The sequence below is a fragment of the Rhododendron vialii genome, chromosome 5a, assembly GCF_030253575.1.
Source record: "Rhododendron vialii isolate Sample 1 chromosome 5a, ASM3025357v1".
In the NCBI taxonomy this organism is placed as follows: Eukaryota; Viridiplantae; Streptophyta; class Magnoliopsida; order Ericales; family Ericaceae; genus Rhododendron; species Rhododendron vialii.
The window spans coordinates 661,129-674,339 of record NC_080561.1 but is presented as its reverse complement, the minus strand read 5'-3'; the positions used below and the strand labels follow the sequence as shown (position 1 = coordinate 674,339).

The 13,211-nt window shown below is 38.9% G+C and overlaps 1 protein-coding gene and 1 pseudogene across 3 annotated transcripts; one reads left to right on the top strand and one right to left on the bottom strand.

Annotated features, from left to right (window-relative positions):
• Nucleotides 1-99: 99 nt before the first annotated feature.
• LOC131326810 (pentatricopeptide repeat-containing protein At1g20230-like) lies at nt 100-5,605 on the top strand (annotated as a pseudogene).
• Nucleotides 5,606-9,808: 4,203 nt separating this feature from the next.
• On the bottom strand, nt 9,809-11,598 carry LOC131325309 (uncharacterized). 3 transcript variants are annotated; one of them, XR_009199654.1, is made up of 4 exons: nt 11,298-11,598; nt 10,888-11,025; nt 10,635-10,738; nt 9,814-10,547 (listed from the first exon to the last, which is right to left on the bottom strand). XR_009199654.1 is itself a non-coding variant. In XM_058357496.1 (3 exons), the coding sequence occupies exons 1-3, from the start codon at nt 11,316-11,318 to the stop codon at nt 10,245-10,247; spliced, it is 462 nt and encodes a 153-aa protein (XP_058213479.1). In that variant the 5' UTR covers nt 11,319-11,567; the 3' UTR covers nt 9,809-10,244. The 3 variants fall into 3 exon arrangements, 2 of the variants coding, with proteins under 2 accessions (XP_058213479.1, XP_058213480.1); XM_058357496.1 differs by lacking the exon at nt 10,635-10,738 and having other exon boundaries at nt 9,809-10,547; nt 11,298-11,567; XM_058357497.1 differs by lacking the exon at nt 10,635-10,738 and having other exon boundaries at nt 9,810-10,547; nt 11,316-11,561.
• Between the last annotated feature and the right edge of the window lie 1,613 nt (nt 11,599-13,211).

The following is a 13,211-nucleotide window of genomic DNA, read 5'->3' as shown; positions in this document are numbered from 1 at the left end:
TCGATGCAATGTCTGAACCAGAAGTGGTTTCTTGGAGTGCTAGTTTCGAGGTATGGTTAACTAGGACATGTAAGTGAGGAAAACGAGGTCTTTGAGGACATGGATAATAAAGGGATCGAACTGAATGTGGTATCTTGTAATGGGATGATCGTGGGTTTCAATCAAAGTTGATGTTATTCTGAATCAGTGTTGACATTTCAAAAGATGCATTCGCGAGGTTTAAAGCCTAATGGGACTTGATGCAGTGGAGGATATGGAGGATTTGATTTTGGGTAGTTAAATTCAATGGTATGTAATCAAGATGGGAATGGAATTAGACAAATGCATTGTTAGCACCCTTATGGAGATGTACGGGGAAAGTGGTTGTAGTTTACGGATGTCACAAGTGTTTGATGGACGCGTTAGATATAGACGCTTGCAGTGTACAGGTTAGTTGGCTTTCAAGAAATGGCGTTATGGATGGCGTACTGATTGTATTTAGGGAATTCAAGGACAAGGGATAGACTTGAATGCCGTGTGTCTTGGACATCAGTGATCACTGCTTGTTCTCAAAATGGCAAAGACATGGAGGCTTTGGACCTATTCAAAGAGATGCAGATTGCTGGGTGATAGGCGCGTAAATGTTCACATTAGCGCCCCTAATTTATCTTTATTAAGTCTCATTTATATTATTAATTGAAGTTTTATGCTTTTATTCTTGTATTGTAGGTATCTAAAAGATTTGATAAAAAAGTACAAAGTTAAGAATATTACATGGTGTTCGAAGCGGACCATTGGAATGTTATACGGAGTCAAGAGTTAGTCTACGGCATCACCGGAGAAAATGAATTGCAATTGCATTGATTGGGCCCAATGTTTATTAACTAACAACTTAATGGTGGGCCATATATGGAAAAATATTGGAGTCGGCTGGAACAAAAAAAGGGCATAGGTTTTATTATATGATGTTATAAAAAGGAGCAGCAGCTTTTAAAAAGGGGGATGCTGGCGATGGAAAGAGAAGAAGAATTGGTTTCAACGTGAACAGCAGCTTTCGACGGAAAAAAAGATCGACGTACGTAAGAAGATTTTTGACAGCCGATCACTGCTCGACCAGAGAAACGATTCTTCCGTTCCAATTCTTCCGAGCCTTCTTTTCCTTTCAAGTTCTATTTGAAGTTTAATTCAATTACTCGCACTCCGGTAACTAATTTTAATTTCTGTTCTTTATAAAAGTTGTTCGTTCGTTCTTGTTTAATTTAGATCTTTTATTTTTTTATTTTTATTTTTTTATCTCGCGTATTAAAAAGCATGATTAATTTTACGGTTTCTTTTATTTATTGCTTAATGATGTGTGAGTAGTTTATCTGAGGTTTGGTCGCTGGATAAAGGCGCGCCGCGACCCAATTAGGATTCGTCTCGCAATTTTTTGCACGTTAATTTAATTAAAAAAATTTAGTTGGTAAAAACTACGTCCGTTGGACGAACCCGAGGCATTGTCAGGGCTCATGTGAGCGGGAACAGGGGACCAAAACTTGTTCGCCGCTGTGTACGGGACCGACAACCTTAGGATTCGCATCCTTCGGAGTTTCCAATTCTCCCTAAATTTAACCATTTTTTTAGAATCTTGAAAAGCAAGCGGATTCTGATTGGATAGCGAGCGCTGAATTCCCTACGACCGTGCCTCTCTTTTTAATCGTTTGAGCAAGTTATCTGTTAGTGTTAGTTAATTAATCAATTAAAAGATAAGGGGTGGCTACCTAAGAGCTATTTTTAATTCTACAACCCGAGATTCCACAGCACACACTTCACCGTCCTTAGTGGATTCGACTCCGGACTTACCGGATATTGTGCTACGACTGTCTGCGCCCTACGCTTGGGGCAACCCATTATTTTAGGTCTAAGAATCGTCAAGCAGGGTGAAGAGAAATTCAACCACAATCCCTTGTATTTTATCAGCTTGTGGAAACACTGCAACATTGATGCAGGGGAAGGCAGCTCATGGTTTTTCTATCAGAAGTGGGATCTCTGGTGATGTGTACGTGGGCAATGCATTGATTGACATGCACACTTGTCACGCCCTCGATTTTCAACATAATTAAATAATACATTTTTAATAGAAGAGCCTCGCATATTTACCCAAAAGAGTTCTCACCTGTCTTAAATTACAAATCAAGTACCCATGTTTAGATAATTACAACTTTGGCACCATGGCCCAAATGAGTTTGACACAAGTACGAACACAGTTAGAATACTACAAACTTTAGTCAAAAGATGATTCAAGAGTAATTAATTATAAGACCATTTTTAACAAAATGAGATTTCTACAAAGATGATGAAATAACTGATAATGTCCGCTACCAAAAGTCTTTCACTATCAAGCACACGATGCATGTAATCTATTGCCCCGCATTTGAACCTGAAGAGAAAGATTAGGTTGAGCTACACTAGCCCAGTAGGAAAATCTTTACCAATTCTATGTATAAATATGATGATAAGGGCAAGAGAAGGAAAATAAGGGGATTTAACTCAACAACGAAATACAATCGACTCAAAGATGAGCCAAACATTCAAGATAATCATTCTAGGACTTGCTATTATCACAATATGCCAACCAGTTCACAAGATATTGACAACTCTAACAATCTCGACATGACTCACGATCGCCAATCTCCACCATCGATATCTCCATCCCTTGCATTACCGTATAACACTACGAGGATTACTGTGTTAAAGGACTTACATTCCGGGTCTTGAGAACCCCGTACGTCTCCCAGAGATCTCCAACACGTGTCCAAGTAGCTCATTGTTCATTGACTCATCAAATAGTAAACTTAAGAAACTTTCCGGGTCTTAGGGCCCCATATACCCACAATACGTTCCGGGTGCTCGTGACCCCGTATATCCATTTCACGTTCTGGGTTTTTGGGCCCCATATACCCTCAATACATTCCGGGTGCTCGTGACCCCGTATATCCATTTCACGTTCTGGGTTTTTGGGCCCCATATACCCACAGCACATTCCGGGTACTCGTGACCCCGTACATCCATGTCACATTCATCCTACGCATTTCCATGAGTCTAATTTCAAGTATAGGAGAGATATATTGAATGTTAAGTAGGTTGTTCACTTATTAACTCATATTTCTGTTTTGTTTCCAAACTCTTTATCTCGACTCACCCCTCGTTCTACATAACACCAATAGTCAAGTTGTCACATCATACATTAATAAATACCTTAAGATCACGTTATTCTTCTAAGTATATCACGATGTCCTTCATCACATACCGTACCCACAGATGACTCCATGACACACCATCCGCTAGGTTCTACACGAGAATCTTACCGAAAGAGTGCCAAAGGAACTTAGGAAGCCCAACAAGACAAGGCACGAGTGACAACACTACCCATCGGATCACTAGACAAACTCATGTCTTCCCATAACACTCACCACTTTATCCCTTATAGCCCATAGTACTCCTATCGACCTTACGGTACATTTCCCTAACCAACGTCATTGATATTATGCTCTAATGAGTGCTAAGGGACAAGATCAAATAAAGAGTCATTAGAACATAAGCAATCATGCTCAAGAGTGACTTAAACATGTTCTAATCATATAGGGAATCATAACACGGAACAAGAATAACCTTAGGAATAACCACAGACATCGGTAGACTGACACACCTCTACTCAGAAGGTCATAACTTTCTGTGTACTAAGAGATTTAAGGTGATTCTAGCGGCAAATGAAAGCTGACTTCAAGACCTTCGAATCGATATAAAGTTTGTATGAAACGAACATCGGATGAAGAAGTTATGGTCGTTTGAAGTTGGGCTGAAACCCAGAAAGTAAGCAGAATTTCCAGAGAGGGGAGGGATCGATCCCCCCATCACCAGGGATCGATCCCTGGGCTTGCTGGACCAGAAATGAAATGGGGGATCGATCCCCCAAGTTTAGGGATCGATCCCTATGCGATTTCGGGCGATTTCTGCAAATTTCGACAGCTTTCGGAACAAATGAAGGGAGACGATCAAGGCTCGATTCTCACATCATACCAACATATAAACACTTAAAAGAGGTAAAGAAATCCCTACCTTGCGACGATAACCAAGATCCAAGCGATTTGGACAAGCCCTAGCCTCCACAAACTTCAAAGCTTCGATCCAAGCTTAACCCAAGGATTTCCGAGCTCAAGGACACAATCGGAAGGCCAAAGGGTGGTTGATTCTTGGAGTATTTGAGAGATGGAGTGGAGTCTTGTGTGAGGAAGCAAGAGAGAGAGAGAGAGAGAGGCAGAGAGAGAGAGAAAACGTGAGGGAGAGAGAGATACAAGGAGATGAAATCATCTCCTACACCACACACACCCTATTTATACTACTATATCTTTTATATCACACTCATACTCGCTCTAGTTTCTATTCTTTCACTCTAGTCCTCAATTCAAATAATCACCTAATAAACCATATTATTCCAATTGGGCATTTAATACACATTTCAAAAATAAAAAAAAATTTGGGTCTCTACAACACTAATTGTGGAAGGATTGAAACGTCTTGTCTTTGTTTTGACAGGTCATGGAAAAGCTAAGGAAGCTATTTAGATATTTCATTTAATGCAGAGGAATGCTTAGAAGCCCGAATTGGTTAGTTTCACTGGTATATTATCCACCTATAGCCAAAGTGGCTTCACAGAAGAAGAGCAGTGCAACTTTAACAGCATGTCCAGAAAGCATGGAATTGAAGTAGGTGGAACACTATGCTTGTATGGCAAGCCTTCTAGGTCGCACAGGGAAGGTAGAAGAAGCTTGTCTCTGAACAAGAAAATGCTATTTGAGCTTGATGATTGTGTTTTGGGTGCTTTATTGAGTTTCTGAATAGTTCAAAAAAACATGACATTGGGAGGTTGCCGCCAAACCATTGTTCAAATTAGAGCCTACAAATCCCGGGAAATACATTCTTCTGTCCAACTTATATGTTTCTAAAGGCAAATGGAGTGAAGTTAATCGAGTGAGGGATATGATGAATAAAATAGGTTTGAGAAAGAACCCTAGTTGCAGTTGGATTGAGGTTGATGCTATGATGTTGTGTACTCGTGCTGAAATCTTTGGTTCAAACACAAAGTACACATGCTTTTATCTCAAGACATGTTACATCCTCATATGACCCGCCCACTTGAATAGAATCAAACTAAATTCCATCGATTGTAACATTACGCTGCCAGTGTGTAGTCTCCTTCAGTGAAACAACCCTTCAGATGCTCTCCATGCCCATGTTGTGGCCAAGTTGTGGGGAGATGTATGCTCTATGGATTTTGTGAATCTGATACTGCATCAATTGTCAGAAGTAGATTTTGTATAAAGGTGTCCTGGTCAGTCCACACTTTTTTGGAAGGATGTTTGGCTCCTATCCTGGAAATTTTTCCCCGGCTATACCTGATATCTACTCAGAAATCTGCTTCTGTGAGAGACTTATTTGATCATACTAATCTCAGGTGGATGCTGCGGTTCAGAAGAAAGCTGTTTCAGTGGGAATTGGATCAAGTGGAGAACCTAAAACAGAGCTTGAGTACTGTGATTCTTTATCAAAAAGGCCAAGATTGTCTCATATAGAATTGGGGATCTAACTTCGTCAAATGCTCTGTCAAGTTCGTGATAAACGGGAGGCATCTTTCAACTCCACTAATTTTATCGGCCCCAATAGAAAGCTTATCTGGAGAAATGTAAGTCCTTTCAAGGTAGAGATTTTTTTCTTACCTTACACTAGCAAGACCAAAGGTAGGACAACTGAAGAAAGGTGGTCAGCATATTCATGTCTTTTCTATTCCTAACCAAAGGAACATTTGTTGCAAAATTTCTCTTCCACACAAGTCCTACAACCGCTAGGTTCACATCTTTCAACTTAAGATGCAAATCTGTCCTCCCACATAGAGATTAGACAGATTTGTACAAAAGATGCTGAAAGAACTTAAGGCCCAAGTATTTGGAGGGAAAAGCCGAAATGACTGTATGGTGTTAGTTTCCCATGCAAAGAAAGAACACTTCAAGTCTCTCTGTTGGTAACAAAAAAGGAAATCAATCAGATTTTCTTACCGTCCACCATTAGGTGTCCCGGTGCCAAAATTTCTGGCTGGAAATGAAGTGCGTGAAATGCTACCCGACATCTGAGCCTCTCATACTCAGCTAAGCGAGAGGGAAGGACAGGCTAGAAAGAAAACATAGACAAGTTAGAGGGATCATTCTCAAAGAGATAATGTACGCACTAATACACCGATTCTACAAACTGGTATCCCCCCTTTGTGTGCTTCCATGATTCTACAAACCAGCTACTTAAAGGCTGCTTTGTTCAATGGAAGCAACCAATGAGCCTTGACAATAATTTCACTGGTGGGTAACTGCGAAAGACTATGCCTTTGTATGTTTGCGAGAGTGAAAAAGAGAGAGATATTGTAGTTCCAACTTCCAAGTCATATCAAACTAAGTTGCCCAGATAATGTCAGATGAAAGAATGGGTTCAAAGCTATGGATCCTGACTTTGCTGCTTATTATGGAATCAAGACTTCACAAAAAAACATAGGCCGAAAAACGACTTACTTCAGAAGCCAAATTTCAAACACGTGGGAGGCATATACATTGCATCAATTTTTAATACCGTAACCAATATAAAATCAAAACCCGCAAAGCTACTATATTGTACGCCGATATAAATTGAATTAGATGCAGCAACCATCACCCATTGTACCTTTGGCCCATGTGTATGAGGTTACAGTTCTGACCGCCCAAGTTGCAAACACACCTCGACAATGTGGACGAATCGGATTATCAAATTGATTCCAAACTAACGTCAGAAATTTGCCCAAAACGGCGGAAAACTCTCCTATTCGATTGTAATCAAAGTTGCCTTATGAGATTGTAATCAAGTGTGTCCAGCTCAGATCGTTTCATTGTTTTTTGAAATGTCTCCTTCGATAAAATATCATTAGGTATTTGATCGATTAGATATTCTACAGGATTAATGAAATTGACAATTTCTACAATGTGGACAAATCGGATTATCTAAGTAATTCCAAAATACGTTAGCAAATTGCAAAAAAAGGGGAGGAGCCTTTTTCTTGGTACATCGTATTTTGATAATGCGGCCAAGGGTAAAGGTATATACACTGCGAAGGAATCGTAGACAGTGAACACGTTTTCAATATTGAGCGGCCAGATGTAATTAGCCGCGGCCAAAGGTAATTATATGCGGCCAACTGTAATTCCTAGCGGCGACCAGGCATGTAAAAAACAAAGAAATCGTGGACAGTGATCACGCTTTCAATATTTTGGGGCCAAATGTAATTATCTACGGCCAAGGGTAATTATCTGCGGCCTACTGTAATTCCTCGCGGCGTGAGGCATGTAAAAAACGAAGAATCGTGGACAGTGATTACGCTTTGAATATTTCGCGGCTAGATGTAATTCCTTGCGTTGGAAACTTAGAATACACATCGCATGTTCGAGACTCGTGTTCATGGCACACGATTTAATAATTTCATACAACTCCTCAGTCTATTTTCACGAATGCCTTTATCCTCACCACTGTGTTCAAGGCATGCACTGCTCAATAACTCCATACAAGTCCTCCCCAAAGTGGGAACGACAGGTTCATGGCATTGCATCGGACTCTAGGCTCGATTCAGCTCCCTTTGTTCAGTCGTACTAGGTTCGTATTTATGTCAAATGCAGTCAATTAAAGGATGCCCGTAAAGTGCTCGATACAATTTTTGAACCAGACGTGGTTTCTTGGAGTGCTTTATTTTCGGGGTATGCTCAACTAGGACATGAAGTGGAGCAAGAGAGGTCTTTATCAAACCGAATGGGATGGTTGCGGGATTCAATCAGAGTGGATGTTATTCGGAATCAATGTTAACATTTTGAAAGATGCATTCGTGAGGTTTGTAGCCTAATGGAATTGGTATATCAGGTGTTCTTCCTGCAGTGGGGGATTTGGAGGATTTTGTTTTGGGTAATCAAATTCATGCGGATGTTATCAACATGGGAATGGAATCAGACATATGCGTTTCAGCCCCCTCCGTGAAGCCGTACGAATCCCATTTGACCAACTGGACTTCAACTTGAACACTGCTGACTTTCAGCCGGAAATCGTGAGTCTGAAATTAGGAATTTCCATTTCTTGAAGCAGGTTAGCAAAGAAACTCAACCACATACTTTGGATAGTTACAGAAGGTGAAGTCTGTGCTATCTTTCATTGGATAAATAAATACTAGTAGTACCAAAGTGTAGATATGTTATCAATCAAGGAAAACCCATGCTCAGGTTTTCATTACAACTGGCATTGTTAAGCATGCGTTGACTTTGTAATCTCAGTTATTATAGTATGTCAGTCTATGCAAACTCTGCCTTACGACTCTTTTTGAATGTAAGGAAAGCTGGATCCTTTTGAGTGTCTTTTGCTAGTGAGAAAAAGTTTTTCTGAAAAACTATTCTTACCCTTTGTTCATAGATTTGTGTGGACAACAGGGGGCTAATAAAGTCAACTGCTGTCAGTTTATGGAAAAGTAGACTTGAGAGTGAAGATTTTTTGTATTGATTCAATAGTTCATATCCAATGTGGTCAAAGGTATGGGGTACAACTAGGTGATGCAAGTTTCCTCTGAAGGTATGTTCACCCGTTCTTCTTCTTTTTCTTCTTCTATTTTTTTTGATAACAGGGTATTTTGGCCAGCTCACGCGCACCTCAACTAAGTGATCTTCTTCTTCAGCAGTAAGCACAAGAGACTTTAAATTGTGATCATTCATTCCAAATTTATGCTTTCTGTTGAAAAAAATTAACATTGACAAATTTTCTATTATTGGGTTCATTTTTAGATTTGATACTCCATCATTTTACTTTTTCCCTAGTCGTAACTTGTGTAGATTTTTGTAAGTCAAGGAATCCCTTTTATCCTTGTTTCGATGTTGGAATTGTATTATTTCGGACACAGTCCGAAAAGGAGCAACACTAAGACCTCTCAACCAGTACTATTCAAACTTCATCTATAATTTCTGAAAGCCACATTTAGGACAAACTAGGATACGATAATCTAGGATAGGTCTCTGTTATATTACCAGAATGCTGGTACAGCCCTTGAATGATTAGACCACGAATGGTGTTTGTGGTTGTGCCGTAAATTCTTCTATCATGTGACTAGATGAAGGAAATTCTCTGCTGAAAATGCAACATGAGACTCGTTGTCGTCTCTTCGGTGCACCCCAATCAACCTCAATCCATCTTTATATTCATCATTGACAAAACTAATCGTCATCGCCATCATATGACTACTCCCATCTTCTGAGCTTGCAACGTACATCCCTTGCGCTTTCCCCACAAATACTGAACCAGATTCACCTTTAAACAAGTCCTCATTAATGATTGTCATGAAACTGATTATTAAGTACTTTTTCGGTAAATGGGCTTGGCGATGAGGGGGAAGGCTGGGCGAGCAAATCGTGCACGTAGTATTTGGATGCTTTTACCTTCAAGTGGTACTTTTATTTCGGAAAGAGCCTTCAAGTAGTACTTGAAATCTTGGAACATACATTTTTTTCTGGTTTAAAATAGAATTCTAGGTAAATCACCGAGTATTTTTACTAATTTATGTCAGTACAAGTATAAAGTATTTGAGGAACGACTTCAACTCTGAGATTTCACGAGAGACAAATTTTGTTCTTGCTCTCTTTCTGAGTGATCTGTTTGTATTTGCCTTCAAAAATGATTCTTTGCATGTTTATAATGGAACTTTTGAGAGTAATGTGTGTGTATGAGGGTGTGTGGATTATAAGGAGCCCCATGTCACAACAATTCCAGTGTTCTAGCGCCTTCAAAGGCATGGAAAATTGGAAACAAATGCCCTCTTCTAATTCTTTTCCAAGCTTTCAACAAATAGGAGAAGTTCTGGTTGCCAAAGGTTTCGCTGCCGTAAAACAATCACGCTTATCATATAAGCAAGCCTATTATCACACAATTTGTTCTCAATAATAACATTTCTTACAATGTGAAGTGTGAAATATGAATGATGAAATCAACATGGTTCAAAAAGTACAAAACATATTTTTTTTAGGTTTTACTTTACAGGATTTCCACATCTAAAAATCTCTTATCAAATTTCAAGATATTCACTCTTGGCCAAAGGCAACCAGGGAAGAATTTTACCCATTAAGCCCTAACCAACAATTGTAGTAATACAAAATACCAACGGCAACAAGTTGATCCAATGAGGCATTTTCTTATTTGACAAGATGCCGTGTTTTGGACGGCCCATATTTTAATAGAGGAAAAGAGGAGAGAGTCGGCCATCCAAAACATGGATCTCCTCTCCTAGCAACTCTGTCATCCAACCAAGAAGTAACATCTTCAAAAACAGTGTCAATGTTTTCCGGTAATTCACCATAGGTGAGAGAATGCCACATCCATGGATACAATTTGAAGCTCTTGTCTTTGCTAGAAGCTGATTCATAGAGAAGATTGCTCACTGATGGATACCTCACCTCGTCCTCTTCCCCATGGACTAGTAGGAATGGTATTGAAACCTAAAACAATGAACGGATTATTGATTATGCCTTGTTAGGTTGGCTAGAAAATAAGGGAAAATTTTGTTTCAAGAGTTCTAAATGAACCTCTTCAAGTCTTTGCTCCAGATCTAAACTAAACTGACTTTTAGAAGTTGATTGCAGGTTAAAAGGCGTAGGCTGCCTTTGTAGCAATAAGGATTTGATCGAATCTGTCATCACAGGAAAATTTCAAGTTCAAGTTGTATTTGATTTCATTACCTCAGACACTTGTGAAAACTAAACACAAACCTCCTGACAACATCTCGTTTTTGAAGTTGTATAAGTTGCCCAACAAGATTGGAAAGAAAATATTTATTACCTCTTGTCTAACTTCACGACCTTTGTAAGCAGCATCAATACTTTCATGACTATTGATGATTTTCCATATAGGAATGATACAGCAGAGCTTTGTCAAGACATTAACCGCTAGTGTTGATGGCCTAATATCATCTTCCATCTGTTAATGCAATAAAACACAAGAAAAATATGTTTGTAAATTTCTTGCATAGAGGATATGATTGTAGAGTTGAACACAACAAACAAACGTAGAAGGTAAAATAGTGCTCTAAGTCGACAAACAAAATGAGAAGTCAAAAAGACTATCTTCCTGGTCTTCTAAAAGTGGACAAACAATTTGGGACAGTGAGAAGTCAAAAAGTCAACAAACAAAATGAGACGGGGGGGGGGGGGGGGGGGGGGGGGGGGGGGGGGGGGGGGGGGGTAACTCACAACCAACAGGATAGTCACCATTTATGGGAATCCATCTTCATTGACAATGAAAGACCGATCCGCATATGAGGCAGGGAATTAGGATGATATATAAATCGAGCACTTGGTATATATGTTGTGAAAACAAAGAACAATAATATGAATAACAAATTAAGCTCTCGTGTTTCTGATCACTTGTAGGAAGGAAAAGAACTTTGCTTGTTTATATAGAGGAATTTTACTCCGATAAGAAGGTTAGTTTGTTAGGGATTAACGACATACCTCATATTATTATGGAGAAATACAAGGAGAGACTAAGTCTCATTGGTTACAATTATCCCACGTTGATCTCTAATATTAATACCTGTTAAGAATAGTACTATTTTAAGGAGCACACCTAGTCAAAGACGGAGCCAGAAATTATAGTTAGTTAGGTCGTATGAGCTGAGCTACAAAATACTTTAAGCAAAGAAGAAATGGGTTGCATTTAGGCTATAGCAGAGGGGAAAATTCTACTGTAAGTGAGGCTTTCGGGGGCAATTTTCTAATTCTTGGGGGGTTAAAGTGTACAAACTAATTCAAAAATTATGGTACTAGTTTTAATTAAGTGAGTGGGGTCGTGTGTTATCATACTCTTCCTCTGCTCATGCGCCTAGTATCACAAGTATGTGACCTCTATTGCATCTTGGGTCATTATCCGGTTAAAACTGTCATAAGAATGACTCCGGCTCACTTCAACTCATTCACTTTCATAATCTCTAGTGTTTCATCCCACTTTGGGTCAATGAAAGTTTAAGATGGATGTATTTCTTGGGCTCCCTGCAACTGGTAGGAATAGTGTGCTTGAGTATCAAATGGCAAAATTCAATAATACATGAAGTCAAACAAATAATATGGCTATGTGCACGGGTGGACTCCTGCAACTGAAGGGTCATAAATGGTCACAAGACTTGAGAATTCAATTTTAAAAAATTGGCTTACTTCAGCCAGTGAAACAATGAACTTGGTATCACAATTTGAAGAGGGAATTTGGTGTTGGAACAACAAATAGGAGTGTGGATGCCATGTTTGATTATCGTCGAATGAAGTAGGCAGTGTAGCGAGCATGTGGTTATGCAATGTCTTCTTCTCTGATTCTTGCTATAATGACAACCATTGGAGTCAATACTGTTTACGTTTTATTTCAGAATCGTACTTTTTTTAAAAATCAATGAAATGTGAGAATTGCAAACCAAGGAACAAATCTCTGTTGTTGATGTGCCGTTACGCTCATTAAAAAAACAATGCACTTGTTAATTTATTGTTTAGATATTTTGTCGAGTAATTGGTGAGCAACCTATGTACAACAAAACTCACTGTATTTTACTCAGAAATAAACCAATTAATGATAAAATTTAAATCAGAGGGAGAGCAACTAATCATGTTAAAAAAAAATGATGTATTGATGTGTCTCTATTCAAAATTAAACCAAAGGGAAATAAAGAGACACTGATACCCACAATCTTTGTTCCTTTGGAGAAGTTGAAGTTTGTTGGTCAACCAACCCGGCGTGTGACAAGCTTGAATAGGTACTTGTTGCCAAAAAATGCAGAGGAGGATAGAAAATGAAACAGTGTGGCTAAGTGGAATGTGCTTAAATATTAGGAAAAATTTATAAATGGTCCCTCTAGTTTGCACGAGTTCTCATTTTCGTCCATCTAATATTAATTGTATCAATTTTAATCCTATAGTTTTCATTCCCTCTCAATTTCGTCCCTCTCCTTGACGCCGTCAATGAAACAAAAGGAATTGAAGTGCAAAATTGTCATTTTCTCTCATAGAAGGACTAAATTGAGATTTTATGTAAACCAGAGGGACTATTTTAAAATTTTACATTTTACTTTTGTTTTTTGCAAGTAAAATAAAAAAGACCATATGTAATGTATTTGACAACTG

Coding starts and splice junctions, on each gene's coding strand:
- LOC131325309 (XM_058357496.1), bottom strand. CDS start 11,318: ATGGTGACTATCCTGTTGGTT. Junction 11,026..11,297: donor TGGTGACTATCCTGTTGGTT/GTGAGTTACCCC, acceptor TTGCATTAACAG/ATGGAAGATGATATTAGGCC. Junction 10,548..10,887: donor GTCGTGAAGTTAGACAAGAG/GTAATAAATATT, acceptor TCATTGTTTTAG/GTTTCAATACCATTCCTACT.